We start from the raw sequence: 23,227 nt of genomic DNA, 5'->3' as shown, positions 1-23,227 counted from the left end.
AAAAGACCCATTATATTTGTCTTCACTGTGATCACAATCAACACGAGAACAATAATTGGTGATACCTAAATGAACAGAGTTCATTCAAACCAAAGTGAACAAGCGATATGAAGACAACTTGTTTAGTTTGAATGAACTTGATTGATTGAGGTGTTACCAACAGTATTTTTCCAGGTTTGACAGCATTCTCTTCTTTTCAGTGCACATTTAGTTAGTAAAGTTGTTTCATAAGAGAATCCTTTCTCGACCGGTTCCATAGTATTTTTCACCAAAATACAGTGCGACTGTGACATACTGGTCTTTGTTGTGTACACCTAAACACAAAACAGTACAGCATACTGCGTGGAGACAATCAAATCAACACCAATATACTCGACACACACGGTAAAGTATACAAGGAGCAAAAGTACAACATGAATTGAACACTTTTGAGGCAGAAAAGTAGACAAATAATAATAATAATACTAATAATAAAGCAAAAACCAGCTACAGAGAGAGTGAAAAAGGCAGAAATAAAGTCCCCAGGGTGCCCGGGCACAGTATACTTACAGAAAGAAAGAGTGTTTGGTATGATTTTTAATACTTATTTGTATTTTCAAGGCATATATGTGTGTATGTATATATATATATATATATATATATATATATATATATATATATATATATATATATATATATATATATATATATATATATATGTATGTATATACATGTACATGTGTATATATATATACACATACATACACACATATATATGTGTGTATATATATACATATATACACACATGTATATGTGTATGTATATACATGTACATGTGTATATATATATATATATATATATACACATACACACACATATATATATATATATATATACACACACACATATCTATATATATATATATAGATATGTGTGTGTGTATATATATATATATATATATATATATATATACACACACACATATCTATCTATATATATATATATATATATATATATATATATATATATATATATATATATACATATATATATATATAGATATGTTAAACTGGATTTGAGAATTCCTGAGGTAATGGTGGTATTTTGTTATGTCTTCTTGGCTCATTGAGACCTAAACCTAAATGCACATGATAATTGTTGTGGACTATGTGCGGGATCCTTTAATCTCTTCGCTTCATCTTTTCACAGGCAGAGGTCTGTTCACTTTCCACACTAATGGGCAATTTTACACTCTGTGCCCAAGGCCCCTGGGCCATGGGTGGGCGGGGCAACAGCCATGTTACAGTAACTGCAGTGACACCAGTCTATGTTTACATTTAATAGACCACGTAGATCTGTCTTCTAAAACGTGCGCTGGTGTTCACCAAGGCACGTAGCTTCTCTGTCATTGAACACAGTCGGCCAGTTAAAAACAATGAAAGCCACTGGACTAGAAAATGTACAGGCAGCCCGATGGGACGTGAAAGCAATTCCAGATGATACTGCATTGAGTCTGTTGGTATTCAGCGTGAGCTGAAGCCCAGACATGGAGGAATATTAATGATGTTCCTATGGAACTACACAAACTGCCCCAGGCTAACACAGTACAGTAAAACAACCGACAAATGGCTCCACTGGCGTTTCTCTGTTGCATCTCTGTTTATGTGTGTGTGTGCGCGTGTGTGTGCATGTTGTTAACTTCATGGACGTGCCTAAGCCTTAAAGCTGCAGTGTGTAACTTTTTTTTTTTTTTTGGTCTTCATGAGCAGAAATGATGTCACATTATTCGTATGCTGCGTCCTTCATCTGAAAACGGGCTCGGTCAAGCAGCGTACTGTCAGACCTGACTGAGCGTTTGTCTGTATTCATCAGGCAGCGCATCGGGCGGACGGGGTTCACAAGCGCTCGCCCCGTTAAACTGCTTAATGAGTTGTTTGAGCAGAATTCACGTCACTGAAACTTTTCGTGGGGCACCGTTTTGGAGTCGTCTCACTCTACCAGTACGACGTTGCTGTTGCCTCTCTGTCTCTCACTTCCTGTGTGCATGTCGCTGGGCAACACATCAGTTAAACACCACTATGTCGAGGGTCATACATGGCACGCTCCGTGTCTGCAGTCACTTCGCATTGCATGTGTGATGTACTAATACTGAACGAGGGCCTGCGTGAGCCTGGAGCCTGAAGTTGTACATCTTCATATAACGTCAAGCAAGTTTCCTCAATGGTTACGCTCTTCTTCGTTGAGCACGCCCACCAACTAGACTGGAAGTGTTGTGCCATAGGCAGCATGTGCAGTTGGAGCACATGGTCCACGTGGACTCAAACTAGAGGTGTGTGCGGATTTGTCGACATAGTGTCTGCATGAGCCACCTGACGTGGAAAGTACGACCCAGCTCTGAGAAACACGGAGAGATTTGTGCGGCGCTGACGGGCTACATCGGCACAAGGTCAGCTCATTTGACAACACTTTGAATCTAACCGACTGCTGACGCACTGCAGCTTTAATGTTGGTAATGAGCGGCAGTGGATCTTCAAGACAAGCGCAAACATATCAAGACATGAGTGAGAACACAACTTGACTACTCTTCAAAAAAAAAAACGGCAAGCGATCAAGGTAACGGCGAAGGAGCACTTACAGTTACTCACGGAGATGGGAGCAGGGCCAGAGCTAAGTGTGGAGGGGAAGGGAAAAGAAAACTACACAAACACGGACTGATGTGAGTATGTGCTCCCTCCGTAGTCCATGACTACATGTGAATTTATTGTATGTTCAAATTCGCCTTCCATCTATAGAGACGTGCAAAATATCAAACTCTTAAGAAAAAACAGATACACAAAACACATCCACGAACACACACACACACACACTCTCACTCTTTCTCTCTCTCATACACACACACACACACACACACACACATACACAATAAGATGTAATGGACTTGGCCTCCTGCAAACCTGTCTACCTTCTGAACCAAACCAGATCAGGCCCAGCATTTGGTCAAATTCAGTTTAGGTTGTTCGCCTTCATGATAGCGGGCTTTCTGTTGACGTACGTGGCCCAGTAGCCTAAGTTGAAGATGAAGAACAGAACTGGGAAAATGATGCGCGATATCTTGTCCACTTTGCTGACACGGTTGTAGGACTTCTTGGCCTCCGTGTAGGGGTCGGCCATCCTTTGCAGGTATTGGTGTTTGGCCGCCGCTCCGGGTGCACTCTTGGAAATGGTTGTTAAACCTTGGTCTTTTGCTACGTTCATGGCGTAGGTGGTTCCAACAATGTTGAAGGTGTTGTTGGCCTTTTTGGACAGAGTCGCCGATTCTCTTCTCTGAAAAGGAAGAAGGCAGTAAAGTAAAGGTTGTCAGGAGCGAAGCACCAGACTTACCAATACTTCCATTTGAACTCATAAAGAGGAAATAGAAGCAACACCACGAGACACGACACACACAAGAACAAAACAAAAGCCTAACCATATCTTTAATCCTTTCCACGTTAGCCTGAAACGGTTCCTGAAAAGAAAAGTAGAAAAGAAAAAAAGTTTACCAATTATATTAAAATTCCCCATCTTACATACTCTATTCATTGCTATCCAGCTGATACTACGTTTGAACATTTTTTACACTATAAATATTATCAAGTCGAATCTGCACCATTTAAATGTGGATTGCAGAAGGAAAAAAAAAAAAAAACAGTCATGATTTAAAAAAAAAAAAGTCATGACAAAAATTGAGTGTGTTGAAATAGGGAAGACTGCATTCATGATCACTGCAGAACCAGGCTGGACTGGCATCTGATACTGCTAGCAGTTGCAGCACAGAGCAGGATTATATATATAAAAAAAAAGAAAGAAGCAAAACAACAGTGGCTGAAAAACCACGTCTGACAAACTGTATCAATGAGAGCAGCCAGCAGGCTCTTCAGGCAAAAACAGCTTATGCCAAATCTAACACAACAAAGGCTGAGTATGATTAAGCTTTCTCAAGCCACTGCTTTCTTCTTCATACTGTAGACAAATCATTACTGTCTTTTCTCTGTTCATTTACAAAGGGAGACTGGATTGTATTTGTTAAATTGGTCCAATCAAATAACTAAACTAGCATCACCCATGAAAGTAGTGAGTGTACATGTAAAAGTGTCAATCACCAGGCGGAGAACAACCTATGTGCCGGAGACTAATCTCACAGTGGCCACTTTAAAGTGAAGTTCAGGTGTTTTGAATTGTGGTTGTATAAAGTTCTGACACAAACCTGCTTGAGACACGGACGCTCACTCTCACAGAAAACATGGCTGCCAGCTGCCTGGGACACAAGGAAAAACAGGTTTAAGCCACTTAACAAAAAGCCTCAGCTGATAAATTTAAGGCCCATTAACGTTTACAAAATCTTAAGAATACGTGACTGGATTGATCTGGCCATTTTAGACGGCCTTTTGTGACTAGAAAGGTGTGCTTTGAAAATTGCTCACTCCCCACACCAAAGTCCATGGAGAAAAATGAATGCTTTTACATCAAGACACACAGGAGTTAGCGAATTTGTGACTTTGGTGTTTGAAATACTTTTGCTGAATTGACCTAAGTGACACAAACTTACCAAAACGTAGTGGCAGTAAACCAACGGCTCCCTTGTACCTGCCAGATAAAAACGCTCATTTTCCTTTTGGAGTTTGGTGTGGAAGAGTGAGCGCTTTACAAACCTCGGTTTGCAGTGGCAAAAGGCTCTCGTCGATATATACTGCATATGTGTAACAGGGTGTAGATTTGATTAGGTGAGCATTTTGTTAAGTGGCGATAATCTGTTACCACTGGCAGCCATATTTTCAGGGAGAGCGAGCACCATGTTTCAAGCTCGTTCCTACAAGGGCGGTGCACAGTGACTGACTACATCCTTTCACTGGCCCATTTCACTTTTCCATTTAAATTTTCTTCTTTTAAAATCCATTCCTTTTCCCTCCACTCCATCTTTTTAATTAGCATGGCATTGTGCCCTATCCCACTCCTCCTCAAAGCGTCACTTTGGACCCTTTCAGCTTATTACCAAGGGTTTTATTTTATATTCTCCTAAATATACAGAGACACTCACAAATGGAAGCATGTAAAACATGGTTTTCTATGCAACAAAAATGTTGTGTGTGATTGCTCAGTATCTTGAGTAGAGCAGTACTGTATGTCACAATCAGATAATATATTTGAACTTGAGGACCGCACGATTTTTAAGTATTTGTTTTTTTTTAAGTGGGATCCTACAACTTGGGGGTCAACAATTGAATTAGAAATAAGTTATAAATGCCTTATGAGCAGTGACGGGAATAACGATTGAAATGACTCTTTCAATCGTGTCTTTACTTTGGTGAGGGGGGCGGGACAACCACATAAGTAGCGATGATTGGCTATGGAAGAGGTAAAATGTCCTGGTAAGCCAATCAGAGGCAGAGCTGGGCGAGCGTTGACACACAAACAACCAAGAGACACATTCAGCGATGGTCAGCCCAGCAAATTCTATGGTAGCGTTTTTTCGGTAACTCTTTTACTAACTCAGTTACTTTTTGGGAGAAGTAACTAGTAACTATAACTAATTAGTAACATGCCCAAAACTGCTTATGAGGAAATATTCAGACTTCTGGGGTGCCTACATGAATGACGTGAGGCTGTGCTGGGGAAAAATGTGTGGCTAATACAGCAGCAGCAATGATGGGCTGGAAGAGTGGAGTTACCGCATGGATAAAGTTTGACAAGTCAAAGATCATTCAGCTACAAACTGTCTGCTGCACTGGCAGGTGCTCACATCCAAAGCCACAGAACCAGATGTTCACTCTGTTTTCTCTGCTTCACTGTGTTTAACAACACAGAGCCACGATATGTTCACATACCAGCAGGCTGACTGTATATACAGTATTTAGCTGTGGTGGTTGGCCAAATAAATGACATTTCATTTATGTTCAACAACATTGAACAGGAATTAGGTGTTGGGAAATCAGAAAGCATATTTATATGAACTTAGACGGGAGATGCTCGACAATTCCGTAGGCAACAACTGCATTCACCGACCCTGATCGGAAGCATCTGAACTTGGTGAGAGTGTTCCACTCTGGCATCTCCTCTGTGCATCTCCTGAGGCCCTGAGTAATCACTGACTGATGCTTTAGAGCAGTAAAAAAAATACGATAAAAGCAGCAGAAGATGGAAAGAGGTGACGGAGGAGGTCACATTCTATCAAGATATGGATAGGGTGCTGTTAAAAGCTATGGGCAACATCAAATTTAAAAGGGATGCATATGTGAACATTTTGGCCTTTGAAAATGGAGTCTGTAATGGAGTCTTGTTTTTTTAATAGGTGCAGGAAAGTTAGAGTCTAATCGTCTTGTCAGTACATCAGTGAACGTATTCCTTAGATACTGTCGACTTTGTGTACACTTTGTTGGCAGAAATTGAATTCATACATATGATTGATGATCTGTGTAATCGCTTCAAAGGTCTTGCTTTACGCAGGTCAGCATCCTGTGCCATCGCGTTTGTACACCAAACCAGCTGGAGAGTGTGTATTGAAGATGAGGTTCACGAATAGAAGGAGGAAATGGCAGAGAAAATGAAAGAGTGGAGAGAGTGGTGAAAGAGTGTTTAAAGACTCTCTGCTATGCAAATGCCACTGTAGTCCCCTGATGTACTCGGGAAAGGGAGAAGTGAGCGGAGGAGTTCTCTTCTGCTGTCGTACCGTTACGCTGTGTTTCCATCGTGGTACGGTTCAGGTCGGTACAGTACGGTAGGGTTTGGAATGGTAAAGCCGTTACTTGGTAGACGGGTTGTGGGCTGTGCACAATATGCCGCATCCACTAGATATGTACTGTTATGTTGCAGCGGTTGCGACGACAACAACGCAACACAACAGTCAACAAGAGCTCTTTTTCCCACTTGGTTTGTAGACGTTTGTTTCAACAAGACGTCAAGCTTTGTATGAGAATCGACTGCGAAACACAGCTCGCAAGAGAGTGCCGCTATTTGTCGCCCAATCAGGATGACTTTCGTGGGGGAAGCTGGTCTAGCTCCACCCTGACAGTACTGTACCATTTTAATCTGTTACTCTAACGGAAGGATATCAAAACGTGGAATGGTTGGGGCTGTTTGTTTTGGTACTATTCCTAAAGGAAATGCAGAAGAGTACATACTGTACCAAACCAAACCATTCCACTCGGTGGAAAACATGGTTTAGATGTCACAAATTCTATCACACTGGACCTTTACACAAGTAGTTGAGTATTTTATGAAGTGGCTAAAATCAGTTTTCCTCGTGTCCCCACTGACAGCCATACTTTCATTGAGAGTCTCAAGACGGTTTTCAATGCAGGTGGTGTGCCAGCAGTTGTTTAAGTACACAGACGTACAGTCCAACGTCTTGGAGGCGGCAACACGGAGGAGTAAACACGTTCAGTTTGATCAGTGTTTTGTCCTCAAGTGAGCAAGACTACCGGAGTACGAGAGTTCTCCAAACTCAGCACAAGCAGTGACGCTTGTGGGTGAGATAAAAAAAAAAAAAAAAAAAGCTCACAGGCGGCGGCTGATTGCATTAAACAGAGAAATGGTGGGTCACTCCCTGAAGGGATCTATCTCGAGTCAATTAATACAGGGTGAGAGAGTGGTACTGATGCCCTGTGGATAACCAGGTACTTCCCCAAGATATCGATTCCTCTAACACCACCCAGAGACTCCTTTATCACAGTGATGGCTGACATCAGCAGGAAAAGAGAGGGACTGCTGTAATGTGTCATATGACTTTAATCATAGCTCCCTAAACTCTTAACTCCTTGGCATCAGGGACAGTAGGGCTTAGTAACCTGACAGAAAAGCCTAGCAGAACAATTATGTGCTGCTATTTAGCTGGGTTGTCCTCGGCAGTAATTCATATGGTCTAATTATTGGAGAAACCACATGTGACATCGTGCCGCGTGCATGTTTTTATGAACCTAATGCAACACGGCACATAATTTACGTCCGGCCAAAGAGTCTTCAAAGTCATTTGGCTAGCTGCAGGCACACGAAATGTCCTGAACACAATGCATCTGTTGACCTTGTCTTTGTTACTTCTGCAAACCGATGAGTCAGAATTGCTTTACAAGTATGATTAAGTTCCCTGGAGGTAATCGTGCCTCGCTCCGTCCCGCTGTTTTTGAGTCCAGTGTGCGCATGCGTGCATAAAACCCAACCTTGTGACAGTCTGTCCGTGTTTCGGACTGGAGATGAGGCGGTAGCTTATTCAGTAGATTCAAGAATGTGAAGTATGTGAGTGTGTTAGACTGCAGATTTTATTTATGGAGACACAGTGTCTCCTTTTTGGTGTTCTCTACTATTTACGTTTTGTAAATCTGGTCGTTATAGACATGGTCTGTGCTTGATCTAATTACTACAGGTATCACCCCAACAGTCCACTGGTAGTAAAGACCATAAACCGCAACCCTGCCTCAGATTGGCCAATGTGTCAGGGGGAAAAGGTTGCACACACTGCATCGCCTACAGCCAATGAGCTACCAGCACATACTGTATGTTCTGCACCTGCTTGAGAGGATTTTCCTTACCAGCAGGTGGCAGTAGTCTGCCTTTGTTAATGAAAAAGGAAAACCAGAAGAACTATTAAGCAGCGTTTTTTTTTTAACTTGCAGCTTGGTCAAACAATGGCCCTGCCATAGTAGTATTATCATCCAGATGTCCAAATTAAATAAGGACGGTATACGAGGATGTCTCAAAACAGCCAACCACGAGGATCTGTCTCTTGAAGGGACAGCGATGCGTTTGAACATGCTGAATTGGCCACAAAGCCTTCTGCAGGGTTCCTGTCAATGACGGCAAAGGCTGACAGCGCTGCACACCGGGAGAGAGCTTTAGCTGTTCATCAACTGCCTGACGGCTGACTGTCAGGGCAGTGTGTCCTGAGCTTTAAGCTTACACGATTTTCCACCCAATAATCCAGACCCAAACAAGAAAACAAGATTTCCAAGTTGTGGCCAATGGCCCCTATGGAGCAGTACTTGTTCGTCAATAGCTAAGCATGAAATGTTAAAGGATGTGGCCCGTGGATCCCAGCTGATGCCTCTCTGATGCCATGGAGATCCAAATCTCTTCTTGAATATCGTTGATGGTACAGTGTTTTCTGGGAAAAGTGACAGTCTCTCCTTTTTTAAAACAACTGTAGCTCTTACCCTCTGTTAGCTATACTCTTCCAAACTAAAATGAAGTTTAGGTGAATCTGCTTTCATCGTATTGCCTTTTATTCCACACAGAACCAGCATTTTGGGAACACTGGAACAATATTTATGGAAAACGGGTCGCAGAGTGGGGAGAGCGTCCCACCTCTTTGACTCCTTAGTTACCCTGGCTTGGTTCATTCTGTCTCTGTTTCTTTAATTGTATACATTAAAATGTATACTTACTTGAGTAAAGCTTTATTTAAAAAATAAAGCTGTATGCGCATGCTTTATTTTTTTTCTTTTTCCATTTTTGGTGTATTTCTGTAGCAGTGGATGAAGACATTTCAAGGAAAGTGACAGAATAGAAAAGATGGGAATAGATCGTACGGGGACATTTCTGTTTCCATGTGGACAAGGCCTAACTGTCTGACAAAATGTCCTGCCTACTGCAGCTTTAATTTCAAATATGTGCAGATGTTGTGAGCGACGCAGTGGGTGTGAATGTGCAAGATTATGAGTCACACATTAGTCACTGAGATTCCCTGGCTCCGGCAATGAAGCCCACTGCACAGTGAGCCAGTGCTCCAGCCTCTGCCGATGAAACTAGCATTTAATAAATCTCACACGCTCATTTCCAATCATTTGTCATGGAGAGTCAAGATTATGCAAGCAAGCAATTCATTCCGACCAACCGAACTCCCCATTGGCTAATTTCTGTAATAAGCACACCTTTAGCTGGTGAAGTGAGGGAGCGCTAATTAGTTAACGCCGTCGTCTGTCAAGCAGAATGTTAGGTGACAAAAAAAAAGAAAGAAAGAACCAGCAGCATAAGTTGCACATCGACCACTTCCATTTCAGAACCCTAGAGGCAATCTTACTTACATGAGGGTAAGAGTCTGGCCTTGCCTCACATATGGAGCCTCTATTTTCAAAATTGATGTACTGAGCTTCAACATCTTTAGCGAAACACACTTTTTCCCTTAAAAGTTATCTTCCACTCGATTCTCTTCATTAAATTTAAAACATGTTGGAAAAAGGAGACACGTGTGTATTCTGATGCCTTTGCTTTCCAGTAGCTCATTCTAGCTATTATGGGAGTGTTCTGGGAGTGTAACGTCTCCCACTGTGACCCCGTTCTTTTTTATCTATGATGACAACTGCGTGCTCAGCGCAGCCCCCGGGAAGGGAACTCAGGCTGTTGCCATTCAGAGGAGACATCTGAAAAAAAAAAAAAAAAAAAAAATTCCTCCCCTCTGCTGCAAATTATCCCCGATGACTGAACAGTTCTATGGCAGCAATACATATTTCCGTCAATCACTCAAAGGACCAAATGTCAAGCTGTAAAGAAGTGGAAACACTGTACTGATTGTGTCCAACACTTTGTACATAAATAGCAGGAAACGAGTTTCTGTCGCAGTAAAAGAAATATATGTTGTTCTTTGCTTTATGTCCTGTCTGTGACAGAAGTGCAGCATTTTTTTTTTACGTGCTGGCAGCAATAAAACACAGTACCTTCCTAGTCACTTTAGTTAAATTAAGTGAGACTTTTACCTGGTTAAACAGAGGGATAGAAAAACATAATTTAATATAAAGCAATGGAGGTGCAACTTTTTTAATGCAAACATATCAAAGTGTTTGTAAGCTCTCTCGCTGTCAGAAAATCAGTTTCCCTTAGGGGAAAAAAAAAAAAAAGCATGTGTCCTTCTGCAAATTGTGCTGCGCTATTAAATATGAAACTGTTCTTTGATGTATTCTCAACACAGTGCAAATTTACCAAGGCTAACTCATCTCAGAAAATAATAGTACAAACCAGTCAAACGGAACATCTTATAGTCAGCAAATCAGCTACGTCTGCGTCCACACTACGTCCACACTACGACTTTTCAATGAATGACATCTGTGTGTCATTAATAGTGTTTCAGCGTCCACAAAAAAACACGTTAAAAAGTAGGACTGTGATTCAGGCTCCACAATAATACAATAATAATTGATTGGTGTCTTCAACTTTCACTCAGGAGCGAAACTTGTTCCTTAGTTAGCCGACTTATGTTATCGTGATAAATAATAAATGTCATTATTGACTAGTTTGAAACTTTATCGTGTCTTTGACCATATTTTCCAGCCCTATGGGCTTTAAAAAAAAACTGGAAAGCGCAAAAAATCATGGGATACACCTTGGCTGCTGCATACTGATGGTACTGAAATGATGTAGAGATGTAGTCTTGAGACATAAACACCACTCAAGCTGCCAAAGTCTGTCTAGATTTGGTTGTTATTCACAATAACTGTGTATTGCAATACGTATGTTATCATGGCTTCTCCGTCTCCATATGTATCATTAAGATTAAGGAGATACCCCAGCCCTCATAAAATGTAAATACTGTATACTGTGTGACCATACTGAGTTTCAGAATGTACTGCTAGCGGGAAAACAACAATGTTGAAAAGTAAGAAACTGAAAACTTTTGACCTTTTCCTTCACAGTCGATAGTCCACTCGTGGCCGATAACGACCAATCGGGAAGCAAATGCAGGAAACCGTGTTCGACTTATTGGTGCAAGTCCAGACTAAAACACGACCCAGAGCCGGCAGCATTTTCAAACTTTTCTGTCTGGACGAAAAGCGTGTGCGGAGCAGAAGACAATGCATTTTTAAACAAAAAAGCATTAGTGTGGTTAGAGCCTATGCCAACTAAATCTGCCATGACCTAATTCTGTCACTCATTAAATCTGTGTATAAATGCTAAATGCATTTGTCCTTTCATCTTCGAAAAAAAACAACCCAGGCATTTCGAAGCATACGCTGCGATTCAACTTGCGGCGAATCAATTAATCACGGGAAACATGGATATTTCATACATGCAGCAAGTGCTTCTTTGTGTTCCAATACTGCCTCATGTCTCTAATCTATCCCACATGACACGATCAACTATAAAACATCATAGAAACCATGTATAATTAAAGCACCGAGGCAGTCGCAAGACACTAATCACTTTTTTATTCATGACTTCATTAGAACTTCATAGAAAAAAAAAAGCTTCTTCTTTATATATATTCTCTCACCATCTAACAGACCAAAGTACAAATCTGTAGGCTGTGAATGATCTAGTTTTGTGCTATAAAAACGCCACCTTCAGGTGCACACGCTGTCTCTGTTCTCTGCATCCATAATTTGCAGAGTAGACGGGACACTGACATTTTTTTTCTGGGGACAATGAGCTCACGGTGACTTTAGGACGAGACTTGAACATATGCTGCCATCATAAATCGGGGCCAGTGTCTCTGGGAGTTTACCTCTGTGTTTTTGCTTTCACTGTCCCACCCCACTCTCCCTGTTCCATTTGGCTGTTAATGAATAAATAAAAACTCTCTTTAAAGTCTTATAGAAGACTCCAGGCTGCATTAAAGAAGGAATATTCTATCAATGTTTTCAAAGTGCAATTTGCCCTCATTGCCTGTCACTGGAGGACTTTTCTAAGCGACTTGAAACACTGAAACAATTAAAACTAAGCATACTGAGAAGACGACAATGGTTGACAACTTTGAAAAAAATGACTTTGGTTGGCGACACCTGAAATAATGAATTCAAAATAAACAAGTTTTATTGAATTTCATGAAACGGCGTCACCAACTGAAGTACCTTTTTAAGTATGTTAACCATTTTCGTCTTTCCAGTGTAAAAACAAAAGGAGAGTGCAGGTGTGTCATGTCCATACATTTTTCTTTCAAATGTGAAACTGTTTCAAATAAGAATGACTCACCCTTATTTCCATGCCCTCTTTTTTCCCATCCCATGCCCAGCTGCGCTTGGTGAAGTAGTTGACTGTGGCAAACTCAATCAAGGCAGAGAAGACAAAGGCATAGCACACGGCCATGAACCAGTCCATGGCAGTGGCATAGGCCACCTTAGGAAGGGAGTTTCTAGCACTGATGCTCAGGGTGGTCATGGTTAGGACAGTGGTGACCCCTGAGGATGAAATGAAAAAGTTAGCAAACAGGTACTTTGTGCAAGGAAAGTTCATTTTCTTACAGCTTTTACACAACGACACAAGGGTCATAATAATATTTTTCCTTATTTTGGGGGGGGGAAACCAGGACACAGGGCACAGATTTTAAAGAGTCCACTAGGGCCTCGTAACAGAAGGTTAAGCCGAGTTTAATTGTCCAATCTAGCTCAATCATGTAAATTGCTCTTTTGGGGTTTAAAAAAAAGAATAAAGTTATGAACTAAACATTCTGGTCCACTGAACTGCAAAGCATCGACTTTACATAATCTGCTGTGCGAAAGAAGAAATTTGAACCACTAACAAAGTTCAGTGGTGCGTAAATGTTGGAGGTTTGCTGAGTCAGTCTTGTAATATATAATATATATATATATATACTTATATATTATATATATTCATTGCAAGATAATGTGCAAAAGGTCAGTTCCAGGACATATCACATAACAAACATTCCGAATTAGCGTTGAAATGAATCCGTTGGTGTGAAACCGTTCAAACTTTCAGAGGTCATGTCACAGCTTAACATTCAGCGCTTCCTGGGATTGAAAAAAGAATGTGAACCGATTTTATGCATTTTTTTCCTGAATCATTTTTTTTCAACTGATGAAAAAAAGATGCACAATATGTTCAAGGCCCCCAAAAAAATGTTCACCTAATAAAATGTACACCTGTCAATGTTATCTGTGTTATAAATGACATCAACACCATCCTGACTGGAAACTGAAATTTGTAAGCCATTCACTGTTCCGCACCAAAGTCCATTGAGATAATGTGCATTTTTAGCTCCCGGGCGCAGAGGAACTGCTGTCTCGTGTGATAAGTTTGTTTCACTTGGGGAATTCCAAACAAATCACATAATAACAGCAGACGCAGCAATGGTTCAGCAACTCCTGTGTGCTGTAGGGCTGCCACTTTTTCTCTGAAATTTGGACCTTCAAACTTGGGTTTCCGCTCGGTTCTGTAATCTGGTCCACAAATATGCAGCCCACAAGCGTTTCAGACTGTGCGAAGTAATGACTGCGTTGTCTTTTATTGCAGAGAGTGTGGTGTGTGCAGCTTGGCTTGCATCCATGCCCTCTTTACTCCTCAAAAGAAGACGACAGGGACATCTTAGCATTGACAATGGAAGAGAAAAACAAGCTTTACGGTCCTCCTGAGTGGACCATCACAAGACTAATGCCTACGAAAAGCGACATGTGAAAGTATGTCTGGTTTATACGCACACAAGCACCGCCCGTGCTCATGTCTGTGTGTTTGTGTCAATACCTTCAATTATAGAGTGTCTCACATGATGTACTTTGTTGCAGAGAGCGAGCAGTTTATGACGCGAGACAAACTTCAGGGTCCAGTTGGAAAAGCCTGTCTAATGGTGAGATAATGCGATAAAAGACAGCGTGTCCATGTGGGCCCCATAGAGGGTTCTATTCAGGCTGACAATATGGGTCCCAAGCGGGTTTGTTAATGGTTTCCATGAAGGCCCTTCCTGTGCTTGTCCACTACAAGCCCTTACCCTTTCCAGGCTACGTGAGTACTAATGGCGTATTGCCACCGGCTCTACTCGCCTCGGCACGGCACGGCACGACACGGCACGATTAGGTCGCATCCCACTACAAAAAACTTACCTACTTAACGTGGGCGGAGTCATCACTGCACGGCTGAGCGAAACTGCGGTGACTGAGCGAGACTACTAGTGACTTTACACCAGACTCCTGATAGTGATTTGAGATTAATAAGATAATTAATGTATGTAATGTAATGTAATTACGATTAGATAGATAGAGATTAACCCACGTTTTTAGGATTGTTATGTAGTTTTAACTTATCTACAATTCGGCACTGTTAAATATAGAGATTTCCCTGGTAGTTGTTGGAGATTAACCCACGTTTTGAGGATTGTTAAGTAGTTTTAAATGATCTACAGTTCTCTTCCTGTGACAGCAGTCTGACCAATCATCGCATAGTACCTACTCAGCACGCTTTTGGAACCTCGCCGGAGCAGGTCCTAAAAACAGTACCAGGTACCAGGTACTATGCTAGTGGAAACGCTACTTAAACCGTGCCGTGGCGAGTAGAGCCGGTGGAAATACACCATAAAGGCCCTGGTATACTTCCGTGCACATGCAGCACGTGTCGCACATTGCGGACCCTGGTGTACTTGCGCGTCAGGGTCCTGTAGTGTCCCACTTCACCATCGGGGTGGCGGTACAAGTCTGGGCGCAGAGTATAGGACGCTTTGCTACCAAAGGAGAAGAGAACGATGCTTCATCTCCCTCGGACACGTCTGGTTTGAGCGGCTCACAGCTGAAAGACCCGGAGTCGGGGTGTCAGCTGGTTCATGGGTCGCCAGGTCTAGACTTGGATGACTATCCTTGGCGACTTGACTTTTTCTGCTTCACGCTCGTTGATCGCGGTTCCAAAATCTGGGTTGCACACGTAGACTGCGTACTACGTGTTGATGACGCAAATTACATCATGTCATGATGCGTGTCGGGTGTGCACGGAAGTATACCAGGGCCTTAAGGTGGCATGAACTTGAAGTGGAAAGGTCCTGTATGGCCCCACATGAAAAGCCCATGTGGGCAAACATGGATGGGCTCACCATGGAAACCACGGACAATCCAGCGTATGACCCATGTTCTCAGCCTGAATTTGACCCTTATGACCCCACATAGACTTGTTGGTTGGTCCTAAGAAAGATTTATTATCAGGTGAGCTTTTTGTTGAGCGGCCAAAATCTGTTTATCCTTGTGTGCCAACTGGCAGCCATGATTTCAATTATATTATCTCACGCAGGTCCAGAGCGGGAGGTGTTGACTATGTTTCTGTACCTTATACAACCACACTTGGGAAAAAAAACAAACAAAAAAAACCAACTATCCCTCGAACTATGGGGTATAACTAAAAAAATCAAATATTTATAAGAATCTATACCCTTGAAAACCCATCAAAACATTCAGTCTTACTCCTGGCAGGCAACAAAACAATGATGAATCAGTTAAGTTCCCGATGAAAAGGAGATGCCATGAACTCGGCGGAAAGATGATTTTTCTTTCACCTGATCACTGTGATTGTGAGAACACAAACTAGAGATGTGAACTGTGTCCTTCACAGTAAATGTTTCAATGGTTCCAAGGAACTCTCTGCTTGTGTGAGGGAAAATCGCTCTGTGCAGATGGACCTTATTGTGTGACTGAAATGATTTTCACATGATGTTGAGGGGAAATGTTTCTTGTGTTCGTGGCGAACTGAGGGAACATTGGTTATTTAAATGCATGGAAATAGGATGCCGTAACAAGTGTTTTTTCCCCCGAAACAGTCTCTTGCTTTGCATGTCATTTAATGCGTGTTGTGCAGTGTGTGCTACCTCATATACGTACGTGTGCCATTTCCATATCAAAATGCTAATTATTCAACAAACACAGGTCAGGGGTTTCTTCACAGATTATGCAGCTCAGTCTATTATTATTCACAGTACAAAGGGAGGATAACACAGTGAAGTGGCACATATGCAACAAGGGAAAATGTCAAATAAAATCAAAAGGATTCTGCGTGGCTTACATCTTCTTAAATGAAACGCATTAGCATTCATATAGAATGTTTTCAAGAGAGGTCGTATCTGGTCAAAGGGGTTTGTCTCCTTTTTATTAACATGGATTTCAAAGATTGGCCATTTAATCAGCAGCCAGTTGCTTTAAAATGAATTGATTCATTTTGCTCCACCGATAGAAGCACACAATGTGTCCAGGGCAACTTCAGTGACGTGCGGTTTTATCGAAATCACCTGCAGCTCAGTAAATGATAAGACTTTAAACCAGGGTGACTGTTCCTTGTTGACAAAGTAGCCAAACATCCTCTTTGACAGATGTGTTTCCCTGACTCACTAGGCCCTACTGCATTTTTCCACTTTGTTTCATACTTTGCTTTAACTTCTGATTAATTTGTGTGTGTGTGTGTTTTTTTGCTGGTGTTAACGTAGGCACAAATCATTAGTGTGGAAAAGAGCATCAGGAACAAAACACATTAGTCTTTCATATTCACCAGGTCGTTTTCTGTAAAATGTCCTTCTGATCAGACCTTTTCAAAACCTGCAATTTTTAAACCGTCCACTTTTTTGTGAAATGTGCTGAATCATCTGAAGATGTTCACAAACACAACTCTGCACATAATTTTTTTTTGGGGGGGGGGGGGTTTAATCTCTCTTCGATTTCTCTCCCCTGTTAAATTAATCATTTAGGGATTTCATTCTTTTTTTTGCTCTTTGATTAAACACACAAGATGGCACTCACCAAACACAGTGCGAGCAGGAACCGATTCTCTGTTTAGCCAGAAGGAGACCTGAGACAGTATGACAGTCATGATGCACGGCAGGTAGGTTTGAATCACAAAATAGCCAATTTTCCTTTTCAAATGGAAATATGCTGTCATCACTACATATTCTCCTGAGGGAAGGGAGAGAAACACAGACAGAGATGGAGAGAAACACACACGGTCATAATTATTGACACAGCTACGCACCACTGGGAGCAACACAAGCTGAAAGAGTCAAGGTTGGACTGTTAACAGGTTTGTCTTCGGTCAGTGGATGAGCCATTAAACCACCGCATAACAGACAATGGTGGTTGTGATATATACTCTTTGTATAAAAAGGTCACAAAACTCACATCTTCTTAGACTGGGACTCAATTTGGAAATGAATGGAAAAGTGGAATCTAAACATTGAATGACAGATGATGATTTTAAAAGGAACCTGAGCATCCTGTGACGGCCTGTATATAAGATTATTAAACGTAGACTTCCATTTGCAAAATGTGTATCCATCAACTTCAGTTCCAGAGAAAAACAAATGACCTGATGTGAAAATAAAACAGTACAAGTTATTTCTGTGATGGTTCGAATGGTTGTCAACAACACTTTTCTTGTTGATGGGCCTTTCCAAGCTTTCAGAGCCAGAGCCCTTCAAGCTAATGTGAAGCCTTCCACCTTCATATTGTAGATCATCAGTGACGTACTTCTTATAAACACATCTTTCTGTTGACGTCTTTGCCGTTCCGAGGCGTGTGCCTGCATCTTTCTTACCTCTCGATTCAGGACATTCTTCCTTTAGCTCCGATTTTGTAACTAATGGCAGCGGACGGACAAAATCACAGTTGCCCTCAGCACCAGCTCTCACTGCCATGTCTGTAATCTGTGGTGCAAAGATATGAGAAAAACAGCCTTTCATTCCCCCAAGGGGGTTTTATATGAGCAGATTCTACCCAGCACTGGCTTAAATTCCCTGGGCTCACCGTCCTCTGTTATGTTTGAAATCTAAAGAAAATTGATTTACCAAACCAAATGAAAGGAATTATGTTGACTGCACATCGACTATTCTTCACACTTGAAGTCCCACTTGAGTCGGATCTTCAAAATATCTCCAAAAATTTGCTAGAGCATGTTCAAACCACCAAAGAGCACAAGACAAAAAGATGTGCTCATGGAAAGTGTTCCCCGTAGAGCTCGAGTTAAGTGCTTTTATTTCAACAGCTTTCAACACTTCCTAGGGAAACGGGCTGAGTGCCACCCGACAAAGCAGTTTCATTGTGCTTTAGTCTCCAAACACTACTGAAGTCAGACAGATCTGTGATTCTGTTGCTCACCTCCTGAGAGCCACACGAGCAAACAGTCTCACCGCGGAGGGTAAATCTCTCAAAATGGAAAGTCAGTGTGGCTCAGTTGTAAGCTACGCACTTGTTGTTTATTTATTTCTGTAATTACCTACTGCCCCATTGAAGCGACCTCTTATCTTTGGCTTAGAAGTAATCAGAACTCCTGCACTCTATCCCATCTTCTTGCTCTGTTAAGCCTGTTATCTAAATGGAATGTTATTTGCCTGATAGATCCCTCTCGAAACATTATGTTGCTATGAATTGTCTTGTGCTGTCAGACCGCGCCTGTTGCCTTTGTCTTTTATGCCTTTATTTTGAGCGCTGCCATACACTTTTAAAGGTCGTATGGGGGTGCTAATAGTCAGCAGACACTTTTGCCTTTCACCAAAAACAGGGCTGCCAGGAGGTACACGGGGGAACCTGATTTTAGCTGCACAACAAAAGGTTCACCAAGTTTTTTTTTTTTTACATCACAGCACACAGGAATTGTTGATCCACTTCTGCCTTTAATCAGTAAGTCCAAATATGTTATTTTGTGACTTCAGTGTTTAAATTCTTTGCTCACCTCGGTGACAAAACCCCACCAAAGGAGGCAGCAGTAGACCATCAGCTCCCATGTCCCCTTCAACACTGGTGCAGGGGACTGTGCAGTTTACAAAGTCAGGAAATGCTGTCTCAAATTGGGAGACACATACTAGCAACTCCTGTGACCCCCCCCCCATGAGCTTAAAACACTGTTTTGTGTGGAGAGTTGGTTTAAAAAGCAAGACAGACTTAGGTTTCCAGTCAGAAAAAGACTGTATAATGAATGGAGAAAAAGTGGCGGTCAGCCTTTTGGTAATTGGCGAAAATCTGTTTTTTTCCTTGTGTCTGCACTGGCAGCTGGGAGTTCAGCGAAGGCTCGTGTCCACATATCGCATATCTGGAGCAGCAAAGTCAGAGATTGAGGATGAGGATTTGTCACTGCCTCATACAACCACACTTCAAAAAACCTTCACTTCTCTGGGTAAATGAAAAAAAAAGAAAAAAGGGATGAAATGGTTCTGCAAAAAAATGTCGATGGGTTGATGAATATGCAATCGGAAGTATGGACCTGCATATTTGTCCTTTAACTCTGCGCTGAGTGTGTCGACTCTGAGCCGTCAGGACGAAACACTTGCTCACAGCATCTCTGTAAATATGCTGAATTGTTTCCCAAAAATTGATAACAACCATCATTTCCCACATGAAACCCCCGAATAATGAAAGCCGCATCTAAAATGGCAGAAACGGTGAAAAAGTGCAGACTGTTACTTTATGAAAACACACCGAGGAAAGCCATTATACAGTGAGGTCTGTATGTCATCAGAAAAGGAGGAGGGCAATTTATAATGTCGGCTTTCAAGCGGCAGTTTCACTGAGTTTATATTTCCAAGGTTGGACTTATATCCAACGATGTAGTTCCGCTGCAGTATCCTCCAACAAAATTGAATTTGTCCAAATGCTATAAATTGTTGTGAACACTTTGTTGTGCACTCACACTGCAGCCAGAAAAAGCTGTGCAGTGAGGTGTTTGGCACTCTGACTGTTGACCTCTTTTGCCTGTTTGAACTGTCTGAACACACCGAGTCTAAAGCAGTCTGAGGTTAAATGTCAGGGGGGCTGTAGATGTAACCTACCTGTGCTAGAACTGATGGTTTCTTTGCCAATAACGTGTCCCAGTAAGTCGTACTGGTTCAGCCTTGAGCCGTCCTCAGCCACAGCGACAGACTTCTCGTCTCCCAGGGTCCACAGGTAGATCACTTCGTTATTGGTGTAAGCATCTAGGCAACAGAAAGGTGGGTGAGAAATTGACAATGGGGGTATCCAACCACTGTAGAGAAAATATCGGATATTTATTGACTGTTAAACTTGAGTCCTGCACCACACTCGCTCAGTTTTTCAACTGAAGCAAAACATGCAGAATGCGTCGTGAAGTCAGTGTTGAGAACTTTTTCTGCTCATTATTACTGATCATTAACGCCCCACAGGCTAATACTGATTAGATTTTGTGTTTATTCACAAGAATGACACATGAGTAATGCCACCGTAGATCATATATTAAGGTAGATATAGTGTTCTTTGCAGGGTGAGCCTGAGAGGGCAGTACAAATGTATTAACTCAGTTCGAGTGGAAGTCTATAGAACAATTAGCTTCTACTTTACACTTGATTTATAACTTCAGTTAACATTTTCCTGAGGACTTAAGGGTCTCATGGTCAAATCTGTGAAGCATACTAGCATTTAGAGCAAAATGGATGAAAAAATATGTGGACACCAGTGGGATTAACAGCAGGTATAGTCCACTGGGAGCCTGGTTGCAGGCACGTCTGCGAATTTCCGATTTCAAAAACTGAGCGTAACGCCGCTCAAATCACAAACCTGATATACTTTGTCCCATCCAAAACATCTATGAGATTCATCTGCAGTATGTTAAAATGCATAGTGTTGATTTGAGGATCCCAGGTCTCTGTCCTGAGCTCCTTTCATCAAATGACTGTACCTTTAATGCTCAACATACTGTATATGGCTCCACTCACATCGGGAGACACATCCATCTGTAATGAGTGAGAACTCTCACTGCAAGCTTATGGTTGACTTATTTTTTTTTGTGTTTGTCACAAGAAACAATTCTAAGCATAAGAGTTATTGCCCACTGTTATATTTCTACAGTGCAGTCAGGTTCAAGTCCTTTCCCAGACAGGAAAACTAATAAAACCAGCAGGGGAAAATTGCCACTGCTTCTGCAGTAAAGTTTTATTATTTTCAAACTCTGTGTTCCTGTGACGATCTGGCTCGACTTACAACTTCCAAACTTCAGAGGACAGGCGTGCGCATCCATCGGGAAGTCCTCCAGGTGCATGGGACACTCTGCATGAATGGTCAGTCTGACGGCACAGAGGGAGAGACAATCATTTTCACAGGTAAACTATAAGACAAGCTACAGACCCACCACTCATTGCTGTTGTGGAGATTTTTGATGATCAGGTAAGATGACCAATGATGGAACATCTGGAGTCAGTGATGAGTTAAGTTGAAAGATTTTATTGAAGACAGCTCAGCTCAGATCTGAGGAGAACTGAGACAATGCCTGACATCTGAAGAGTAAGGCATATCCGGTCCAGATGCCTGGTGCTTTGGTATCTGGTGAGGGAACCTTGAAAGGCACCTAGTTTGTGTCTTATCCTAAGTTATGGCTGTTTATATTGAGAATATGTGAGTCATTAAACTTAAAGTTGGCTAAAGATTAGAATTTTCTCCCACAACTGTCAGAGTTCTTATCATGCCTCCAGACACTGACATCATCTCTGGCAAAATCAAAGTGCTGGAATCCATTGTGACACCAAAGTCACTTTAAAGTGACTGTTCCTTCTCTTTGGAAGAGCGACTTGAACATATGCTTGAATAAAGAGCACCGGGACATAATCTTTAATGGAATTCATTCCTCATCATTTAACTATAATCACAAAATAACACATTTAAACTCGCTGATGAAGGCAGCACTGGAACAACAACTTCTGTGTGCAGTGATGTAAAATCACTGATGATTTTCTCAGCGGAGTTTGGTGCGGGGAGTACACAATGATAATAGGGCTGTCTCGCTGTGAGATAAATTGTGGAGCACATTCTTAAGACAAAAGTAAACTTAAGCAGACATTGATTTTACAATGTGACCCTACAGTTAAGTGGCTAAGGTGTATTTTTCAGGGAGAGCAAGAATCCATGTCTCAGGCTGGTTGTAGTAAACGGCAGCACACTGGGAGCATGCACAGTGGAGTTGACTTCTTTGGCATTGACTATGTGTCAGTGCCTCATGCAACCATACTTAAAAAAACAACAACCAAAAAACATGAAATATCTCTTAAATTTTTAAAACTCCAACTTATTTTATAGTCAGAAACTGTATATTAAAAAGAAATAGTGGGCTGGGCATTCCGTCAGTGGTAATTAAATCTCAGCTGACTGACCTAATCTCTTGAGAACACTAGATATTTCATTTGGCCAGAAAGCAGAACCACAACGTGCCCTAAATAAATAGAGAAATTGTGCATATTATTATGTCACTCATAAATGTTTAATCAGCACAGGGATTTAAATTTGCTGAGTTCAAACAAAACTGCAGCCCATTAAAACACCCTACTGTGGACTGACTTGCTATTAAATGGACCACAAACAGGGTTACTGTAACTCACTTAAAACATTTATAGACCAGGCATAAATCCAAAGATGGGTTATTTGAGCAACTGGGACTGGAGCAGAAAATCGGAGCAAGTACATATTGGTTTGTGAGCAATAATTAATGTATAACTTCATGGATAAACTGAATCTAGATGCTCACATTTGTATAGATTTTTTGGCATGGCATTCAATGGAGATTATATGATATAGAAAACGTATTGCAGACCACTTCCAAA

At 41.5% G+C, this 23,227-nt stretch overlaps 1 protein-coding gene across 5 annotated transcripts in view; it reads right to left on the bottom strand.

Annotated features, from left to right (window-relative positions):
- Window positions 1-1,046: 1,046 nt before the first annotated feature.
- Window positions 1,047-23,227, bottom strand: part of gabra3 (gamma-aminobutyric acid type A receptor subunit alpha3) — a 115,339-nt gene continuing 93,158 nt past the window's right edge. For 2 of the 5 annotated variants that reach the window (XM_058628150.1, XM_058628149.1), the window contains 7 exons: window positions 21,618-21,700; window positions 20,453-20,596; window positions 17,436-17,588; window positions 12,907-13,112; window positions 4,223-4,273; window positions 3,446-3,484; window positions 1,047-3,303 (listed from right to left, as the gene is read on the bottom strand). In XM_058628150.1, the coding sequence (XP_058484133.1) occupies window positions 2,983-3,303; window positions 3,446-3,484; window positions 4,223-4,273; window positions 12,907-13,112; window positions 17,436-17,588; window positions 20,453-20,596; window positions 21,618-21,700 (997 nt within the window). In that variant the 3' untranslated portion in view covers window positions 1,047-2,982. The remainder of the gene's footprint in view (window positions 3,304-3,445; window positions 3,485-4,222; window positions 4,274-12,906; window positions 13,113-17,435; window positions 17,589-20,452; window positions 20,597-21,617; window positions 21,701-23,227) is intronic. The other 3 variants (XM_058628154.1, XM_058628152.1, XM_058628153.1) reach the window with 3 other exon arrangements.

The sequence above is a fragment of the Solea solea genome, chromosome 4 (assembly GCF_958295425.1).
Source record: "Solea solea chromosome 4, fSolSol10.1, whole genome shotgun sequence".
Taxonomy (NCBI): domain Eukaryota; kingdom Metazoa; phylum Chordata; class Actinopteri; order Pleuronectiformes; family Soleidae; genus Solea; species Solea solea.
This window is presented reverse-complemented; position numbering and strand designations above follow the sequence as displayed.